Raw genomic sequence first — 20758 nt, forward strand, 5'->3', positions numbered from 1 at the left:
TTTCCATTCCTGCCATTCCAGCACCAGCCCAGACACCCGTGCTATGGAAAAACAACTGGAGAGCAAGCAGTCACACAATAGGAAAACACACACTGAATCACTGCTATAAAACAACCCCACGTTGGTCCTATCTTCACAAGATTCAACCACTCTTCCCAACACCCATCCCTTCAAGATTCCCAGCCCTTCATTTTGCTTCAAGAATGTATTGGTAATGCTGGTGTACATACATTCTGCCTTACAAAACAATAAGCTGGAACTGGAGCCTTTCCTCCTGAAGGAAGAGCAACCCATGGAGGGCAGTTGCAGGCGGCAGCTATGTGGCAGCTCTAAGCCCTCTGCTGGGACAGCTAAAAATATCAGTGGCATGTGTCAAAATACAGACTTATGGCTTGCAGTGACACTAGCTGGCTCCAGGACATTCATATTAGACATCAGACATTTCAGTCCGCATTAACATCAGCCTAACACTTAATAATACCTGCTGTTACCACTGGTACAGAACACTGGAATAAAACAACACAGGCAAGAAAAGGATAAGGCACAAGACTATAACAGTGAAAAATCGCTTCAACAATATCTCCATACCTAATCATAAAATATCCTGGGTTGGAAGGGACCCACAGGGATCATCAAGTCCAACTCCTGAGCCCTGGAATTTTTTATTAGACACTGTTTGAAAAATATATATATAGTATTTATTTAAAAGTTGCAGTCACTTCAGCCTAGAGCAGCTCTTCAAACACACTTCTGCTACAGGCATTGTACAGGTGTTTATGCATTTGCAGACACAGCTGCTTGTGCAATAAGACAGAACCATTAGTTGTTCCAGTGCAGAATGGCCCAGCCCTCATGGTTGGAGGACAGCAGTTCCATGAGGCCCATGCTCAACAGCTGGTGGTAGCTCTACATATGCCAGCAGGACACGATGCAAGGTCCTCTTCCAGACACCTGTATCTCAAAATTTATCTTTTTTTTTTCAACCAGTAACTGAACTCTGCTTGCAGTGTCCTTGAAAGAGTAACATGGCCTGTAATAGTTTCAGCTCTGATAAGGATGAGGAGCCAACTACTGAGGCCCATTCAGGGACCACGACTCAGCGTTACTGTGCTGGGGGCCAGTCCATGTCCTGTCCCACTCAGGGGCTTCAGTGCCACGAAACACGACCAGCTCAGCTTCCATCCGTTCAGGCTCGTTTCTGTGCTCGCTCGTTCTGTTCAAAATTAAAGTTGAGAAGGTGACTGAAGATGTCCCTGTCTCAGGGTCACACAGAAGGGACTTCAGGGAGCAACAGGACAATGTAATAATCTTTTCTGCCCCAGCTCTCACACATTCTTAGTCTAGAACTCTAAATCTCAACCTTCCCACTGGTGTATAAAGAAGGGCCTGCAGATAATGCTTTCCTGGTTTGGGATACCCAACTCTAGTCAGCATAGCTGTACATTACAGTCCTAAACTCTGTAATGACAAAAGGTAGAATCTCTGCTTTTTATTTGCAGTTCACTGGGTAGCTACCAAAATCCCAGCTCCAGAGGTAAAGAGAAAGGCAGAGTAGAAAAAAACCCACCACAAATCATAGAATTGTTTTGGTTGGAAAAGATCCTAAAGACAATGGAGTCCAACCATTAACCCAGCACTGCCAAACCCACCACTAAACCGTGTCCCTAAGATTACATGTCTTTTAAATCCCTCCAGGGATGCTGCCCACCTTTAACAGAAAACTTCTTCCTCCCCTCCCCACTCTTTCTGAGCATTCCATAATGAGGCACTCACAAATGCTGCCTTCACACTGAGATGGAAGTCTTTCAGTTAAAGGAAAGGATCCTAGACACTAATACTTGTGCTAAACATGAATTGCAGTAAACTGCACAAGTTGTAGTTTGATTTTTTTATTTTATTCCCTGCCTCAATTACCTTGACTGTCTTCTCGAGCTTGCACAGAGCTCCCTCATATTGCTGCACCAAAGGCTTTAATGACCTGCCCTTCACGGGGTGTTTTGTTATGTCTCGGATGCCGGCATCCCTCAGCATCCACAGAAACCGGCGTTCCTGCATAACAGCACAGACACAGGAGATGAGACACCCCACTGCCTATCAGCTAGAAAATGAGCACATTTTGGAACGTGTTGCTTAGTCAGGAAATACTTGAAGTTTCTGTGCACAAAGCTCAGCTGACTGGAAAAGGTGGGAAGTAGTACGAACTTTATCTTCATACGCCCCTGCATGCATCCTTATCAAATGAACCCCACCCTAAAGACATACCTGAATTCTAAGGACCAAGCTGAAGGCAACACCTGCTTTTCCTGCACGAGCTGTTCTTCCAACCCTGGAAACAGAAAAAGTAGCTTCAAGTCAATTTGAGCCCCATGGTCACTGCCATTATCAGCTCCAAGAGTCTGATTCTGAAACTCTTCACATTTAAGCAAGTCTGATTCCAAGTAATGCTATGGGCTTAATTTTTATTCAAAAGCTATTTGCATATTAAAGTAAAAAGAAAAACTAAAAGTCCTTTAAAGTGCATGTCACCTTTGCTAAACCATTTCAAAGCAAACCAAACTCAGGACATGTCCCTGTTGTGCCTGGTTGCCTTACCGGTGAATGTACGTCCTGATGAACTGTGGTGCATCGTAGTTTATCACATAATTCACTCCTTTAACATCAATCCCTCGTGCAGTGGCATCTGTGCTGATCAACCTGGTTGTAAATGTATGTAGTTATTTTCAGGTAACATCTCTGGCATCACACACACAAGTGAAACACAGCACAATTCTTGCTGATCTCTGTTCAAACTGGACAGCCAGCCTCTGTCTCTGTTTCCAGGTTCTCCAAGCATGGAACACTAAGCCAGACAGCTCCCAGCACACTGGAGGTTACAAACCTCTCAGGTATCTGAACATTCCATAAAGGCACTGAATGCAGAGTGCAAGGTGAGAAATTCCAGCAGTCAAGATTTGGATAAAAAGGAAATCCAGAAAATCAGTATTTACCTTCTTCTCAGAGACATTCCACAGATACAATCTCATAGAGCTACTAAAACCACAATGTAAATCAAACACATGGATAAAAGTAAAGCTGTATGCCTGTCTGAGCAGGGATTGTTTCGGTAGGAAGCACTAACACCATGTATAGTTTAAGCACCAACATCCATTTCCCTCCTACAAGACCAGATGCCCAGCACACACATTAAACATCAGATTTGCAAACCTGTGTGTTTTGGGCAACTCTGAACACACAGTTGCATTTACTGCTTGCTACAAAATAACACACATTCAGACTGCAGTTAGATTAGAACAGGCCACATTACATGCAGGATAAACAATTCAAAGTCACAAGTCCAAGTCTCACACCCATTCTGCCACACTCCTGTACACTCTTTTAGAGGACCCTGCGTAGCTGTGTGCTTGGTTCTGCCTATTTTTTCTCACTGGAAACAGCCTATGCTGGAAGACATGCAGGAAAGTCATTTAAGATGCTCACAGTTGTATTTTTCCTTGTTCAAACTCCTTTATGGTTCTCTGTCTCTCACTTGGAGGCAATCGAGAAGAAAACTCAGCCACCGTGACTCCACCAAAGGCTTGAACTAGCAGGAACAACCTGCAGGGAAAGGGGATAGAAACAGTCACTTCCCTCTGTAACAACATTTGACGGATACCTATGTTAGTGATCTCATTATCTGCTCACCTGTGAGAAGCTTCCCTGGAGTTGGTGAAGCACAACACGCGGGTGAATTTCATTGTCAGCATGAAATACAAGAGGAGCAAAGGCTTGGAATTCAGATCACAAGGCACGTAACATTGCTGCAGTCCACAGGGAAGAAGTTCAGAGAGAAAAATTACTTCTTGCCAAGACTATTTTCCCTGAAACCCACTACCTGTCCATGATTTACACAGGCTTGGATGTTTTAAAACTGACTAACAGCAGCAAACCCCACAGTGCCACCTCCCTTTAGAATAAGTCACAGTTACAGGCTGGCCAGATACAAAACAAGTGCAGACAGGAGACCTGAGTTGTTCTTACTTCTCCACAGCAAGTAACAACATGCACTGCCTTCCTGTCTACAGGCTGACTGTATCTGCATGCCTTGAAATGCACATTATAAATATGGACAATTGATAAGTGCTACATTGTTATTATTATTTCACATTTCAACTCCTCGTTGCTGGTAAAATTTAATTCCACATAAAGAGAGATTAATTTAAAAAAAAATATAAAAATCCAGTCTTAAACAAATGAACATTAAGTAATGAGAAAACAAACACACAAAGATAGAGCTCTCTGGGTTGTAAATACTCCCAAAGCCACTTTTGCCCAGCACCTCTGTAATGCAAGGAAACACAGACATTTTACAGTAAAATCATAACCAGATACTCCAGAACTAAAAAAATCTTCAAGTGTAACTTATTCAAGAGAATGAACACCCTACCGATAGCCCTTCAGGGAGTGTGTATTTATTATTAGCATCTTGTTCAGTTTCTGTTCCATCTTCCAGTGTTTTTTTCTCGGAATAGACAGATGTGAAGAGGCGAGGCTGGAATAAGTCCAGCTGCTGCAGCTTCTCTGGGTCCTGGGTCAGCGTGGCTGAAAACAGCAGTTTCTGTAAGGGTATCTGAGGAGAGCAGGAGCTGAAAGAAGCAGCACATGGAAAACAGGCTTTGAGGATGGAGCAAAGGAGCTCCACCACAAGTGCCTTCAGATGACGTTATAAAGGGAAGCAATTAACTCTCTGATGCTCTTTTCTTGCCTCGGGCCTTTCCTATAGGCTCTTTTCCACCCTTGTTTTATGGTGGAGTTCACAGACAGAACTGATCAGTGCCCTCAATCTGCAGGAATCTGTTACTCCTGCACACATCCCTGCACCCTGGTTACCCATGTGCTCATTCTAGTCACGTCCTTTCTTGGCCACTGATCTCAGTTTCTGACACATCTCTACCACTGCTGTATGAAAACAGCAGCTGCAGATAGTTAATTGCAAGAGCTTTCCTTCAAATCCATTACTCAGCTCTGGTGGGGGGTATTACTACAGTTACTGTGCAAATGAATCAAAGATTTGCAATATTTGTGCATTCTTTTGATGCCCCTTTAATCTAAATAAGGAAAGCTTGGAGAATACAATACTTAGTCTAAAGAACATTCTCATCAGCTGTTCACTGACTTACTTTGGTAGACACTTCTCTTTGAGAGTCCCTGTGGGACTGTGTCACTGTGGAGCAGGACAGTGACACCCAGTGCCAGTGTCCATGCTATCAGCTCAAAGAAATGCGTTCTGCAACTCACCTGGCTGCTGTTATAGGCCCTGGTTTAGTCCTCTGAAAAAGCATGTTGGAGCCAGAGTTGTCATCTACTTGGAATGCAGCTTTGACAATTTGGTTCAGACAGTCCTGGTGCATGTCATCGATCATACGATCTGCTTCATCTATGATCTGAATTCACAAGGATGAAAAACACCCCTTGTTAAATACTGGGAGCTTTTTATTTTCCTTTTTTTTTAAATCTGTAACAAGTGAGCCAGAATGTAAGATAAGGGATGCTTCTAGACAATAGAACTGCTTTCTTTGCCCATCCTTACTCTGAGTTTGCAAAAGGCCAAGAGAGAAGGGGAAGTGGGTGGATGCTTGGGTGTCACGAGTTGGAATAAAACATCTCATCTTGTGACTGCTGCCTTCGGAATCTGGAGTGTAGACAGGCCCACACAACAGTTCCGACAGAGATGCAGTTATGTTCCATGCAAGAAAAAAGCAGGAATTACAGCTGCCACAGGCAATGCCCTCAGCTGGGAGACCCGTGGAGCCAACTCACCAGGAAGCGAAGCTGCGTCAGGCTGAAGCCTGGGGTCTGTCTAATGTGATCCGTGAGCCGCCCTGGCGTGGCCACAACAATGTCAGCCAGGCTGCAGTAGCCTGTCACTCTGAAAGGACAGGCAGCCCATGAGTAAGTCTCTCTCTTCACCATAAAGCACATAGCAGAGATCCTGGCTCAGCACACCTTATGGTTTTCCTACCACTCAATTAACTGAGAAGCAATAACATTCAAATATGCACTTGAGTTCGGAGAGCACGTGGAGGCAGTGCTGGACACCAGACCCCAGTCTGCACTGTACTGCCTCATTTTAAACAGAAAGTGTCATTCTCCATTGCTCTTTAAAAAAGCTTAATTGCAGTAAAATCCCACACAGTCACTTGTACCTATGGGCATAAGGTAAACATCTGCATTTTACTGAACTGGTAAAGAACCCCAAAAATCTAGTAAAACATTACAATCACAAAAAAGGGGTAGTAGCAGGCTCTATGACAACAACAGAACCACCAGTGTCCAGTATATAAACCCACTATCCAAAACCATGACAGCACGATGGTGTGTGCAACAGCCTGTGTTTTGACCCCTGTTCAATGAGATTAATTAGTTTACAATCTCTATAAACCTTATCCAAATACCTTTTAACCTACTTTTTCTGAACAAGCATCTCCTGCTCCTTTGCAAAAGATCTCTGGCCAGTAATCAAAACGACCTTCAGACCCGTCCCATCAGTGTAAACGTTGAACACTTTACTCACCTGCAAAGAGATGAGCTTTGTCAGCTGCCACAGAAACACTTACAGTAATACTTTGCATTAGAGGAACAACATCAAACCCACTGATGGCTCTTCCACAGGCTTCAAAGAATAGCCAAAGAACTGGCTGCATCAGCCTGTCCCTCGGCCCAGTTCTGCTCAGAGAGACAGTAAAGAGCCACATACCTGTTGTGCCAGTTCTTTGGTGGGCAGAACAACCAGAGCTCGCACGTGGCAAACCACTCGATCTAACAGAACCTGCCAAAATAAAGGCCAAATGAGTGCCTGAAAGCAGTGGGGAGAGAATGGGGTTCTTGTACTTAACCTAGTTAGAAGAGATGGGCTTGACACATCCTCAGAGTTCTATGTTTCCCTTTTTCTCCCTCCACCTCCTCATGCTGTGCCTGCTGTCTGAGGAAAGGAGTGGGATGCTGACATGTGGCTCCCTCAGACAGCTCTTAGCTAAAAATCCTGCTGCCTTATGTCCACAAATTCCTTGGCTTTTTAACATACTTCTGAGCTGCAGTTTCGCTTGAACAAAAGCAAGCCCAGCATCTTCCCTGCAGATGCTTCCCTGGGGTGAACTCACCTGGACAATGGGTATGACGAACGCCAGGGTTTTCCCGCTGCCCGTGGGGGCCGAGACACAGATGTCCTTGGGGCGGTATCCCCCCCGCCCCACCAGGAACCCATTGGAGGCACTCTGGAGAATGGCAGGAATCACCTCTGCCTGAACTGAGCGAAACCAGAGACAAGCACAAAATACACCGTTAATGAACTCACTCATACCCTTAAAACATTACCTGAAAGCATTCTTTAAGTGAGAGAACACATGCTGGCTTCCCAACAAAACCCTGACGGGCCTCTGACACAGCCTAAGCCTGCAGGCTCAGCTGGACCAAGCAGTTGACTGGAGGTCACCCTCCTACCCTTATCCTTGCTTCCAGCCGTGCTTTCTACTTATTTAAGAGCTGGCAGTTATTGTACTTGTTTGCAAAAGCAGTAAAATAACAGAAAATGCTTGGCATAAGGAGGGAAAATGTGATGACACAAGTAAGACTTCCCTCTTTGGGGAGCTGTGAGCCATTACTTTAAGCTGTATTTATGAGTAGATGACAGACTTTTACTCAGCCTAGTAAACGAAAATGAAGGGTTAAAGCTGATGCAATCACTTGCATGCATCAAACTTGGCTTTGTCCTATGTTTTATGTCACTGACTACACAAAATACTCAGCAGCAGAGTGCAGGAATTCTGCAAATCAGTTCAGAAAAAAACATAAGCACTGTCAAGATACCTGGGAAAAAGGACTCTATCCCGTTCATTTGCAGCTTTTTCAGCAGGCGGGGATGGATTCCTGGGACATCTCTGATTGGACACAGATTGTCTTTGATACGTTTCTGCACTCGTTTGGGTTGAGCAAGCCACTGTGGCAAGAAGGGCTGAACCTGAGGTGAGGGAAAGGAGAATATGGCAATGCCATACATAAAACAAACCTGTAAGATGCACGTTCCCTCCTGACCATCACCACAGTCCAGTCAAGCTCAATGTACCTTCTGCACCGGCCTTCTGTCGTAGTCTCCAAGAATTGTCAAACTGGAGGGTGGATAATTTGCCTCTTCCCCAGAGGCCGCTAAGGGCAGCTCCTCCTTTGTGCTTTGATTTTCTTTAGTTCTTTCACTCTTCTCTTTCTTCTCTGTTTCATCTCCTTCTGTTTCCTCCTCCGTCTTCTTCCTTTTAGAAGACTTACTTTTGACATTGCTCCTATTTTCCTGTTGTTCGATGTCTTCTTCAGAATCTGGAATGTGGATACCAGGAATGCAAAGCCATGGGTCAGAATGTGTTACAGAAAAGGGATAGAGGCAACATTTTACAATCAGCAACAACTTGCAAGCTCCTCTTTTTTCCTAAATCCAAGTGCAAAAGTCAAACATTTCCTTGTTGGTATGGAGGCATCAAGACTGAGGTGACATACTTGCCTCCTCCCCTTATGCTAAATTAATCCTCAAAGTCTGCAATATGGGGCTTTCCACTAAAAAAAAAAGAACTACTTTGTGAACATATTAAGCAGAGGAAAATAAAATCAGGTAAATTGGGCAAGGTACTCAAAGAGCAACCTGTGTCCACTTTTCTGTGGAGAACTGTCGACCACAAGGAACTGAAATCCTACTGCCTGTTACCTGCTTCAGTCCTCTCCTGCTGCACTTTCGACTTTCTTCTCTTTTCTTTCTTCTTCGCGGGGCTACTGCCATCTGCTGCCTGCTCAGTACCCGCCCTGCCTTCAGCAGGGCTGCGGGGCTGCTTTGCCTTTAGCTTCTTCTGCCCTTGCGCACCGGGCTGCTCTTCACCCTCCCTCTTCCTCTTCCCTTTTCCTTCCCCGGGCTCACCGCCGGGGCTCAGCCCCGCGACCCCTGGGCCTTCCTCCTCTCCCTGGGGCTGCGCCTCCCGCTGCTTCTTCAGCTGTCGGGCCCTGGCCTGCTGCCGCAGCCGCTCCAGCAGGACCCGCGCCCGCTCCTCCGCCCCAGCGCCCTCCTCCTGCTCCTCCTCCTCCCCGCCGTACCTGAAACGGCACAGACACAGCCCCCTCAGGCGACAGCCGCCCGCCCGCAGCCGGGGCCGAGGCAGCGCCTGGGGCAGGGGAAGGGGTCGGGACAGGGATGGCAACAGGGACAGGCGCAGGGATCGGGACAGGGACAGGGATCAGGACAGGGATCAGGACAGGGGCAGGGCTCGGGACAGGGGCAGGGATCAGGACAGGGACAGGGATCGGGACAGGGGCAAGGATCGGGACAGGGACAGGGATCGGGACAGGGACAGGGATCGGGACAGGGGCAGGGATCGGGACAGGGGCAGGGATCGGGACAGGGGCCGGGCCGGCCGTACCTGTTGATGCAGAACAGCGCCATGACCGCGCCACGCCGCCCGCGCGCACGGAGATGACGTCACCACAACGAGGCCCCAGCGGAAGGCTCCAGAAGGCGAGGGGAGGCGCCCCCTGCTGGCGAGGCGGGGGCGGTGGTGCCCTGAGGGGAGGGAACGCCCTCACAGGGAGCGTCGGGGCGGGACGGGCTGGGAGAGAGCAGGGCGTCCGTGTGGGACACTCAGAGAGCACGGCGTCCGTGTGGGACACTCAGAGAGCACGGCGTCCCTGTGGGACACTCAGAGAGCACGGCGTCCTGTGGGACACTCAGAGAGCACGGCATCCCTGTGGGACAGGCCGGGAGAGGGCAGAGCATCCCTGTGGGACAGGCTGGAAGAGCTCAGCATCCGTGTGGGACGCTCTGAGAGCACAGTGTATCTGTGGGACAGGCCAGGAGAGCACAGCATCTGTGCAGGACAGGGTAGGAGAGAGCACAAAATCCGTGTGGGACAGGCTGGCACAGCATCAGTGCAGGACACACTGGCACAGAACACCAAAGCTTCCCCACAGCACTGCAGGCTCCAGCGCAGCTCCCACAGCACTGAGGGCCTCTCCCAGTGCCTGCAGCGAGATGTGGATGATGCCATTTCACCTCAGTGAGCAAAAGCACTCCCTCCTTGCTTGTTTGGCCCCACACAGCTGGCATGTTCCCAGAAGAAAGCTGCCCTGAAGGAGCAGGCACAGGGCTGGCCAAAGGACTGCTTCCACTGTGGGAATGGCAGACACGGCCAAAACCAAACCTCAGAGAGACAAGGAGCCCCAAAGGCACCTATAGCCACTGGGACACAGTAAGGTAAAAATCACCCTGGAGGGCCGTCAGGAAGCAGCCACAGGCACCACCACCGTACTGTGAAATACCGTGTCTGAGAAACAGGCAAACCCAAAGCATTCCTTTTGTTTGCTTTAGGATCAGTGGCACAGACATGTTAGCAATTGCCCAACTCCATCCCCCACCTGCCAAAGCCTACACCACACACGGCTTACTTCTAAATCTTTATTTGTTTTCTACACAGAGAAAACAGAGGAATGTTGAAGCAGCAATATTTAAACACACTAGAAAGGAGCCATCAATCTGTGAGAGTGCACAAAATGCAACACGGGGCCATTTGTGCCGTGGTCTCTGCTACGGGGCAGGGTGAGGGGAGGTCCAGGAGCAGCCTCTTCAGGCAGACAGGAGAGCTCTACGCAAAGGTGGAGCCGTTCCAGCCCACGTTGGCAGCATTCATGTCGAAATAGTTGATGTAGACCCTGCAGAAGAGGCACAAGAGGACACAACAATGATCTTATTAACTCATTTATATAAGTCATGAGTGAGATGGGACAATACAACAGGGAACAGTGCTTCCCATTCCTCTGCTTCAAGAAGTTTCAAGCTTCATTTTCACTCAAATCTATCAAACTTCTCCGGTGGAACCTCCAAACAGTCAGTATTCCTCAGAGCCCCTGGAATTGTACTTTTTTTCCTTTTTTTTAACAATACAAACTCTTCTTGCAGTCAAGGGCTGCCCAGACACCAGACAGCTCTTGGTTAGCAGCCTGTCAAGAATTTCCAGAGATCAAACCCTTTTGTTTCCAAGCATTGCAGTTCCTCACATGTGTCACAGAGACAGGCAGCCCTGGAGAGCCAGGCAGGCTCTCAGGGCTGGCTCTGCATGTCTCCCTTCCAGCTCCCATGGCAGCAGGTTCTCCCCATCCTTCACAGACACTTTCCCAAGGCTCCACAGCTCACAAGGGAGCTGCTCACAGCCTGCTGGCCTCTACTCTGTCTTTCAGCTCCAGCCTGTTACTGCTCCTCCCGTGTGCTTTAAGCCTCCCTTCACAGAGGACAAGGCATCACACCTCAGAGGCAAAAGACACTGTGCAACTTGTCAGTGCTGTGGTGTTTTTCCCTGCCCTGAGAGGAGGAAGCCATTGAAGAGAGAACTGTCCTGGGAAAGACACCAGCATCAAACTCTTAATTGGACGTGAAAGTGATGCAAGCGATCACTTCATGTTTTCCCAAGCACATGGACTTATTTCTGGGTTTTTGTATTTTTAAACCAACTTTTGAAATCAGTTTCAGGAAGCCAGATATATAAGGTTAATCCATGTCCCAGCCTTACCTGTCTGCAGATACATGCAAGTGCTTTGAGATGAGATCACACAGCATCTTGGTGTAAGTCTTGTTCTGCTGCCCTCCTATTTTGCCGATGCTGTAGAGGCTGCAGAGTGCGCAGGGATCGGTGGAGCCCCCGAAGGACATCATCTGATCAGGTATGATGTGCACAGCTATGTACTGCGGGAAGAAAACACAGTTACAGTCCGTCTGACCCGCCCTCCCCTGACACAAACTTGCTTTAGGGACCATCTTTAAACAGTGCAGTTGTATTGGTGTCAGGCTGCTCATCAGCCCTGCCCTCTGCGCCCTTCCCAGACCCAGGGGAGGCATCAGCAGCTCAGGGGGGTACGGCCGTGGGGGCTGCGGGGACCCTCGGCCCGGCTCTCAGCTTTAGGCATGAGGCTGTGTGTGCAAAGCCGCCGGCACCACGGGCACTCCTGCCCGCCACAGCACCCGCGGCACGGGGAGATAAAGGCCCCAAATCTGTGCGTGCCAGAGCTCACATCCCCAAAGCACGGCCTGAGCCACCGGGCCCGCCCCAGAGCCTGGCAGCGAATCGGCCTCATCGGGCTCCGGCAGTCCGGCCCAAGGGGGCCGTGTCGAATGGCGCGACCACCGGGAGCTGCCCGGAGGGAGGCACAGCCCGCAGGAGCGCTCGGCATCTGCCCGAGCCCCTGCCCGGGCGGCTCCGCCGCTCAAATCCCGACCGCCAGCACAGGCGCAGCACATCCCCGGCTACGTGAGCGCCGAGCCCCTGCAGGCCGCGCTGCCGCCGCGGGCTGGCGGCCTCCGCACGGGCAGGGGCCGGGCTGCGGGAGGCCCGGCACGATGGGATGGAACGGTAACAAGCCCCTTCTACGGAGCAGCGAGGAGGAGGGAGGGCACGGGCACAAGCCCCTTCCCCCGCAGCAGCGGGGCGGCGGCCGCGGCCCGCCCGCCCCCGGGAGCCCAGAGAGCGGGTCGCTGCCCCGCGGCCGCCCCGCCGGCGCCTCCCCGCGCCGGGCCCGCCGCCCCTCCGGCCCGCACGTGTTCGCCCCGCTCCCGGCCCGGGCGGCCCCGCCGCCCGCCCTCACCTGCGCGGGCTTGCCGGTGGCCTTGGCCAGCTGCTGGGTGAGGTCGCCCAACAGGCTGTCGGGCACGGCGTCCTTGCAGACATTGGTGTAGATAGCGAACATGGGCATGGTGGCGGCAGCGGGGGCGACAGGGCCGACAGCGGGAACGGAGCGGCGGGAGCAGCGCACTGGAGCGAGGAGGCGGTGGAGGCGCCGCTTTTAGTGCGCGGGGCCGCGCCGGACGGAGAGCGGCCCCGCCCGGCGGGGAGGGGAGGGAGCGGGGGGGGGGGCACGCACACATCCCGCCTCCCCGCTCTGCCGCCCTCGCTGCGGAGTGCGGCGTGCGCAGCTCTCCCGTAGCAGCCTCCCCGTCACAGCTCTACCCCTGCTCCGCAGTTATTCGTTTGATTTGTTGCTAGCACTGGACATTTTCTGAGGGTTTGCTGCAGGCGCCTTCCTGGAGCGGCGTCCGGGCGCGCTGGGCACCTCATACATAACCTGGTCTCAGCACACATGTGGTACCACCGCTGTAGTACGCCCACTGCCTTCTGCAGGAGGCCCGGCACGGCGGGACGGAACGGGCGAGGGATATAGGCCCTAGCCTGGCAGTTGCAAAAAAAAGGATATTCGCCCTTCCTCCGGAAGGTATCTTTATTTTTTCAAAGTAAAGGCGCATTTGTATAATTTTTGGTTTAAATGTGTGCATAGCTTTAACTCGATGTAAGCAGAAACGTTTGCCTTGCTGGGATATTAATTATTCTATATAACATTTTTCAGTCAAAAATTATCTGTTACTCCTCAGCATCCCCGTTTTCACGTACTTTTTTCTTCTGGAAAAAGGCAGAGGTGATTTTTTCGTTTGCTTAGAATGAAGCGGTGCGTGTCTGTTCGGAGGTGAGGGGCAGCAGAGCCGAGCCGTATGCTGGGCTGTGTGATGCGATGCACGTAGGCTGCCAGGGCACAGCTCCCCGCGCTGCCTCTTCCCTGCCCCGACGGCGGCAGCGCTGCTCTGCCGGGCCAAATGACTCACAGGAAGGCTAAAGAGGATCAGGCCCAGAGCCTCTCCACCCAGACATTTTACACACAGGGATCAAGCACGTGCTGATTGTTTTAACAAAGTCCCAGCCACTGCTGCTGCTACAGAGCTTGACCATATGTACATGTCACACCCGTGAGCACACATAGCCCTGAATGAGGAATAAGGGATGATGTTGCATAGGAATCCTTAGGAGTGACACAGACTGTAATGTTGAGAACAGGAGCACTTCTTTTTGTAGCAATTAACAGTGATTAAAAACAGCGATTAAGAACTGATTAAGTTTTCTTCCTTGGATATCCTCACCTCAGCTCCCTGCCATTGCACACTGCCTCTTATTCCTTCCATCCTCCTGCCTCCCAGATTTGTTGCATGGAGGTGGGGTGGGAATTCCATCCGTGCAGGGAGAAAAACTTGAGAGCAATGTCACCATATGGTGTGCTTGCTCTGTGGCCTGCCAGGCTGAGTGGTAACCCCTGGCCGTGCTGCCATGCAATGGAGAGACATCTGCAGTGTTGTTCTCCTTTGCCTCCCTGACCAAGGAAGAAGCAGTGCATACACTTTCATAGCTTCTTAAGATGCATTTTTAGCAGTTTACCAAATACCAGTGTACTGGTCCCTCAAGTGATTGCTTGGCATTCCTACCTTCATAATACAATTTCTGGATGCCCGGGACCCGTTTTTAAAACAATTGCCTGTGATTAAAATAAGAACAGTGAAGAAATGTGTCTAAGAGCAAAAAATTGAAAGATAAAATGTTTTATAGAAATATGCCAAAGAGCATTCTGATGATGTGCCAGAGACAGAGGCAAAGGCAGCTTCTACATTCCCTATTGGAGAGTATAAGGACTGTTAGCAAGCAAAGGTGGTCTCATTTGTACTTGTGCCATGAAGTGCCTTAGGAACACACATTCCAGCATCTGGATGCTCTGAGTACAACTCTGAAAGCATCCACCACAGAAAGGCCTCAGGAGGTATGTGGGGCAGGCTGAAACCTCTCCTGGAGACTGACTGCAAAGGGCAGGGGCATCCACGGGTTGCAGTTGTACACACCCAACTGCGCCACAGCCAAAACCTGAGCACAGGGCAACCAGACCAGGGAGGAGGAGCCAGGAGAACCTCAGAGAATGCTGGTGCTGTGGCTCCAAGAGCAGCAGAGGCAGCATTCTTTGAGCGAGTGGCTCTATGAAGAAGGCAGACTGATTTCTGGAGAAGGAAACTGCCTCCCTGTGGAAGGTCCTGCTGTGTTTAGGGGCCATTCTGCCCAAAGAATACATACCTAGTGTCAAGTCTTCCTTCCTCAACAGGCAGCTCCACATGGCTTAAAGTGGCATGAACAGTATTTAAAAAGATATACTGTATTTAGATGCCAAGTAGCACATTGTTTTACTGGCTGTGCTGCTTTGATTCACCAAAGCAGCTTTCATTTGTTATCCCAACAAAGCATTTTTGCAGGTTGAGATGCAGGCTTGTATTTAAAGCCTGTGTCTGCAAAGCAAAGCTGTGATAGGGACAAAATGGGGTGTTCACAATAGAGCTCGGAACAGGGGTGTGATAGAGTTTACTCTTCCAGAAAAAAGTCACAATACACCTAACTGCAGATTTTCAGGAAATTTATCTCTACTCAGTCTTTTATTTTACTTTGGAAGCAAATGATCTTATCTGACCAAGGGCTTGAATAATAAATATTTATATGCAAATCTTCCTTTCATAATTAATTCACCACTTCAGCCACTGGGAATGGCTTGCTGTGCCTCTGCCTCATTCTGAGCCATGCTCTAATCTTTGCTGTCACTACAGATTGTTCAGTGGATGAAAAGGGGAGGGCAGAACAGCGAACGGTGGTTTTTTCCACTCACTCCTACTGCCTATGCTGAGCCCTGGGAGACTCACAGCACAAGTTTTTCTGCTAATCAGCTAGATGTCCATGTAGTGCTAGATGGAGGACCCAGACTGCAATCCATCCCTTATAAATAAGAGGCAATAATTTCTTTCCTCCTTTGGAAGGAAGGTCCATATGCGACATTTATAGCCACATCTATTGACTTAAATGTATCTTGACATCAGATCAAGATAGTTCCTTTAAATTTGGCCAGGCTCTTGAGCATGAATAGAGCAAAGACGTATCCAAATGGAGTGTTCATCATCATCCATGACCAAACTGCTTTTAAAAGAAAAGCTTCTGTTACTAGTATTTTGAGAGGGCACCTTCCATCTCAATCACAGGTCTTTCCAGAGTAACAAGATGGTCTCAGTCATAAGGTTTCTGCTGGATTTTTACTTTTATTTAAGTGGCAGACAAGATGTTAAACAGCAGTGGGTAGCAGCAACTACGGTACCATTGCCTTTTGCATTTGTCAGGTAGTGGTAACATGATGAAACCAGGGTGAGGGGTCAGGAATAAACTTTTACCACTCAAGGGCACCTCAAGCAGAGGTGGTGTTGTTCCAGCCCACGTTGCCAGCACTGATGTTGGAGAAGCTGACATAGATTCTGAAAGAGAAGACAGACACCATTAGCTGCTGAGAGCAGAGTGCTGCAGGCTGGCCAGGGTGCTCCTGCAACAGGACACACAGCCATGCTGTGGACTGTCCCACAGGGCTTTACACTTCTCAGGCCTTGCACTCCCTCCCTTTTAATGCTTTTTGTGCATTCTGGAGTTCTTAATGGTTTTCTACTTCTTGTTTCAAGGAGCTCTCAGGATACTGTGTTTTATTCACAGTCATTTCTGGAGCACACCTTGAGGAAAAGCACTAGAAAGGCTTTTATGCGAGTGAAAGCTCTTGCAGTTGACCTCCACATGTATCCCAAAGGCAGTAGGGAAGTGTTGGTACATGTCCCTCAAGTTATCATTATAATAACAAAATTATTGTGTGTGTACCTGGGCTTTTGCATATGAGATCTGTGGGTACATGCAGTGCCTGAACACACATAATTTTAACTAAGAAATTTTACGGTTTCTGGATATCAACATTGTGGCTCCTGCAATTGCTCCTTTCTTCTTTTTAGCTGGAGAGTCCTTCCAATTGACTTGGCATTTGGCCTCTTCAAATAGCACATTGACAAAGAACACCAAAAGAAAAGTTTGGGATGAATAGTTTTAACAATCTGCGGAAAGTCACATCAGACAAGTTGCTGTGTGGGCTCACCTGTCAGATGGTATTTTCAGCTCTTTGTTCAGCAGATCACAAAGCAATTTGGAGTAGACCCTGTTCTCCTGCTCTCCTATCTTGCCAACGCTGTAGAGAAAGCACATAGCACAAGGGTCTGTGGAGTCACCGAAGGACATCATCTGATCAGGAGAGATCTGTATTGCTAGATACTGTTGGAAGAAGAAAAGGAATATTATTTTCCTTTGCCATATTAAGAAAAGTTCTGAAAATCCAGGAAGGTATTTATGTACGTGAACTGCAGTGAAAATACGTACGTGCTTTTGATGCATTGACATCTTACTGTCTAGATTTACATTCTGCTCCAGGACAGTCACTGCTGTGCCAAGGGCTGGTACAAAGACAGCATACTATTTAGGCTTGGGAGTCTTGGTTTCTAGTCCAGGTGCTCCAGGAGCTCAGTGACCTGCAATATCTCCAGAACCTCTTCTGAGCCACTGGGCCCTCCCTGCCCATGTGGGAAGGTCAGAGATGGGGGGTTGCAATTGCATTGCTGCCGCACTGCGTTCCTGAGAGATTTTGCACCTCACTGCCTCCTGCTGCAGTCTTCCCTGCTGAGGTAAATGTGAACTGACACAGCAGAGGTCTAAATCAACATCCCCCTCATTAAACAAAATACAGCCTAATCCTACTTTTGTTCTTGATATCAGGAAAAATAGAAGAAAGTATCTATGTTAATATTAATGACCAGCCTGCGATTTTCCCTGCTGCTAATACACAGTGTCAGATCCACACACTGGGGAATCTGGGGATCAGTTCCTTTGGCATCCATCTAGCTTCTGTTCTGTTCTTACCCACGTTTATTAGCAGCGCATCGTTGGAACTCAGCAGCAATTAACCCTCTTGGTAAAACAAGCCAGCCTGAGTACCAGGAGTTGTCTGGGTAATTAGTCTTGGCCATGATTTACAGCTTGTTTGGGTGCAAGGTGCAGCAGACCACAGCAGTACAGGATAAGCCAAGGAGATCATGCTGAGGTACCACTTGCTTGGCCCTGTTCTGCCCTGGCTGGACACTGTGCGGTCTCAACTTTATGCCAAATGCAGGTACTTGTAGGTCTTTAACATCTACCCTGGAAGCAGGTTATTATTATTATTTAAAAAAAAAATTAATTCAAACCAAACAAAAGCATTAATTGGCATTATTTTCTTCTCAGAGCAGTTTGAGATATTTGAGACAGTTCATCCAGTAGGAAAAAACCCTATTTGATTAAAAATCAGTATGTTTTTCAAGTGCTACAGTTTCCTGTGAGAGGAAAGCTCTGCATTCCAGCCCAGCCTAATCCTTTCCTTCTTTCTGTGTTATAACTAAGAGACTCTCCCTTTCCTATTGCCTCCTTTGTCACGAAAATCTTGTATGTTCTCTTCAGAAAAATCTCTTTGTTATTCCCTGTATATTTCTAAGTCCCGTTACATATCCCTTCCACACAGCTGCACAAACCTGTTCCAGCTGCATCCCAGCCCTGGCCTCTAGCTTTATATTCAGGAGCTGTTATGCAAGAACCACCAGCTGACACACCCCCACGCCCCCATCAGCTAATGCTTGTTTGCTAGACTGATAAAATAATTGGCTTTTTAAAAATGGGTAGAACACATCAGTTTTACATAAGAATACTAGTTTTTTGCTAGATGTCCAAGCAAGCTGAATGACTCATGTTTTAATTCAGCTGTAACCACTAGGCTACAGGCAAGTTGGTGGCAGACAATAAGCACATACATATTCAGCAGGTCTCAGTGAGGAAGCTGAGGGTGACTTTTGCTTTCAATCAGCCAGATTCTTGAGAGGTATTCACAGAGATACCTGTGCATGCACACCCACACACATCCTGTGTCTTCACCTACACAGAGACCTATATGAAATATCATCCCACACAAAGCTTGTTTAGATACTTCAGTGCTTTGAGACCTCAAGTTACAGCAAACAAGTATTTGATATTTTCACAGAGAGAGGACTGCAAATACTGGTGAGTCATTAGGTATATTAGTTTATCAAGGCTATCACTGAGAAATGACTCATTGCATAGGCACAACTGGCCAAAGAAGGAAAACATTTGAGCATCTGGACTTACCTGTGCTGGTTTGTCCAATGCTTTTGATAACTGTTGCATGAACTCCCCTGTAAAAGATTCTGGAACCTTATCCTTGCTTACATTTGTGTTAACAATGAATTTAGGCATCTTTGGATCACAAGCAGGTTTTCTTTCACAGCTTTGTTTCTAACTCACCTGCGAGCTGGCTCCCCACACTGTGCCGGTGAGCACCTCGGGAGCCTTTAAATAGTCAGTGACACTTTCCACAGGTGCACCCGGAGGGGTGGGAGTGCCTCGGGAGAGGCTGCAAGTGCCATCTGCAGGCTGCTCACACAGACAGCCAATGGACTGTCCTGGGAGGCAACCTGGCTTTTGCACTGTGGAAACCAAAGCATCCAAGATGACACTTCACATTTGGATACAACCTGACCGTGAAACCAGTGAAAAAGCGAGTGTTACAGAGAGTTATAATGTACCTCTTCATGCAAGTCATGATTATTTAAAAAAAAAATGAGATGGATGACTCAGTTGTGAGGTCTGGAACTGTTTCTGTGGAATAGACCATAACAGAAAAACCCCAGTAGCACATGTTGTGCAGACCTTTCCTGAGCCATGACTAAGTCATGACAAAGATGCCTTAAAATCTAGGTCTTGATTTTCCACTGTGGTGAGCACTGGTTTCTACATGCTTGGAGAGGGCTTGTTTTCAACTTGCTCCTTTGTTGTGCAAATAGTCCCATAGCAATCATAACTCTCGAGAGATAGGAAATCCACAGGCATTCTGACATGAGAGGCTTTTATCCAGAGTGAGTTTGTGGCAGAGCTGGGATCAGTTCTCATTGCTGCCTAGTTGAGCCTTACATGAGAGAAGTGATTTAGAAAGATCATATGGCACTGGGTAATGGGTGTTTGCAGTGAGATGTGTGGGGAGGGCAGGTTGAAAATACTGATGGGGGTAAAATAAGTGGTTTGTTAATCTTTCCATCTTAGAGGTGATGAGTATCTTTATACCCAGTAGTTTCTGAGGTAAGGGCTTTTCTACTCACTTGATTCCCCAGGCTGTGGAAAAGAGGAAGAGCTTTCTGTAGCTTGGACTAAACGTTTGTATTGTAACTGTGTAATTTAAACCAATGCTTTTTAAGTGGTGAAAGCCTCTGTAAGAACATGCTTAAGTTGATTTTGTTCAAGGTCAGGACTGGGCCCTGAGCAACCCAATCTAGTGGGTGACATCCCTGCCCATGGCTGAGGGGTTGGAAGTGGATGATCTTTAAAGTCCCTTCCAACCCAAGCCATTCTGTGATTCTGTGATTGTGTGGTATATGTTGGTTTTAAGTCAGTTCCTTCACTGTAGCTCCCTTGCTGTAAAAAGTCAGCAAATAAAAAGTCAGGAGATGAATTACTATGTGTCAGTGTTCATCTACAGCCCATGTTAGTGGACCATGTCTCCTGTATGCAAAGCATTCTGAAAATAATGAAAACCCTGAAAAAACACCAGAAATAAAATCTGTTTCTACAAAGGGCCTTTTCAGAGCACATTTCCTAAGTCAGCACATTAAAAACAAACTCAAATGACACCTTCATCTGTAAGGAAAGGAACTGTAGTTTGTAATATTGATTTTTTTTTTTCTTCAGTGGTTAGTGGAAAGCAGGTGGCATGACCCAAAGCATTTAGTCACAAATCTTGTCACAAATATACTTGTTAGTGGTCACTTGGAAAAACTTAGGCTATTTCCAATGAAATTCACAGCCTATTTTTACTACTGGGTACAATAATCACTTGTTATTTGCAGCTTGCTTACATAACAAGAAAAACATTTCCAAAACAAACTCTTTCTTCTCTGAAAACATCTGATGTAATTCCCAGAAGCTGATGTACCAGGTTGGAAATCAGTTCCTTAGACACCACAGAT

General features: G+C 47.9%; 3 protein-coding genes across 3 annotated transcripts; all 3 read right to left on the reverse strand.

Annotated features, from left to right (window-relative positions):
- Nucleotides 1-643: 643 nt before the first annotated feature.
- DDX51 (DEAD-box helicase 51) lies at nucleotides 644-9451 on the reverse strand. The gene is made up of 16 exons (XM_050318763.1): nucleotides 9429-9451; nucleotides 8726-9105; nucleotides 8099-8343; nucleotides 7843-7993; nucleotides 7137-7282; nucleotides 6734-6805; nucleotides 6444-6550; nucleotides 5797-5905; nucleotides 5275-5420; nucleotides 4424-4622; nucleotides 3682-3797; nucleotides 3478-3594; nucleotides 2593-2694; nucleotides 2263-2326; nucleotides 1915-2049; nucleotides 644-1213 (listed from the first exon to the last, which is right to left on the reverse strand). Exons 1-16 carry the CDS (start codon nucleotides 9449-9451, stop codon nucleotides 1187-1189), a joined length of 2139 nt encoding a protein of 712 aa, XP_050174720.1. The 3' UTR covers nucleotides 644-1186.
- A 994-nt stretch (nucleotides 9452-10445) lies between these two features.
- On the reverse strand, nucleotides 10446-12845 carry LOC126641736 (macrophage migration inhibitory factor). The gene is made up of 3 exons (XM_050318749.1): nucleotides 12637-12845; nucleotides 11568-11740; nucleotides 10446-10713 (listed from the first exon to the last, which is right to left on the reverse strand). The coding sequence occupies exons 1-3, from the start codon at nucleotides 12742-12744 to the stop codon at nucleotides 10647-10649; spliced, it is 348 nt and encodes a 115-aa protein (XP_050174706.1). The 5' UTR covers nucleotides 12745-12845; the 3' UTR covers nucleotides 10446-10646.
- A 3232-nt stretch (nucleotides 12846-16077) lies between these two features.
- Nucleotides 16078-18995, reverse strand: LOC126641694 (macrophage migration inhibitory factor-like). Its single transcript, XM_050318660.1, has 3 exons — nucleotides 18888-18995; nucleotides 16801-16973; nucleotides 16078-16144 (listed from the first exon to the last, which is right to left on the reverse strand). The coding sequence occupies exons 1-3, from the start codon at nucleotides 18993-18995 to the stop codon at nucleotides 16078-16080; spliced, it is 348 nt and encodes a 115-aa protein (XP_050174617.1).
- Nucleotides 18996-20758: the final 1763 nt, after the last annotated feature.

Source organism: Myiozetetes cayanensis, unplaced genomic scaffold, assembly GCF_022539395.1.
Source record: "Myiozetetes cayanensis isolate MyiCay16 unplaced genomic scaffold, myiCay2020 scf21, whole genome shotgun sequence".
In the NCBI taxonomy this organism is placed as follows: domain Eukaryota; kingdom Metazoa; phylum Chordata; class Aves; order Passeriformes; family Tyrannidae; genus Myiozetetes; species Myiozetetes cayanensis.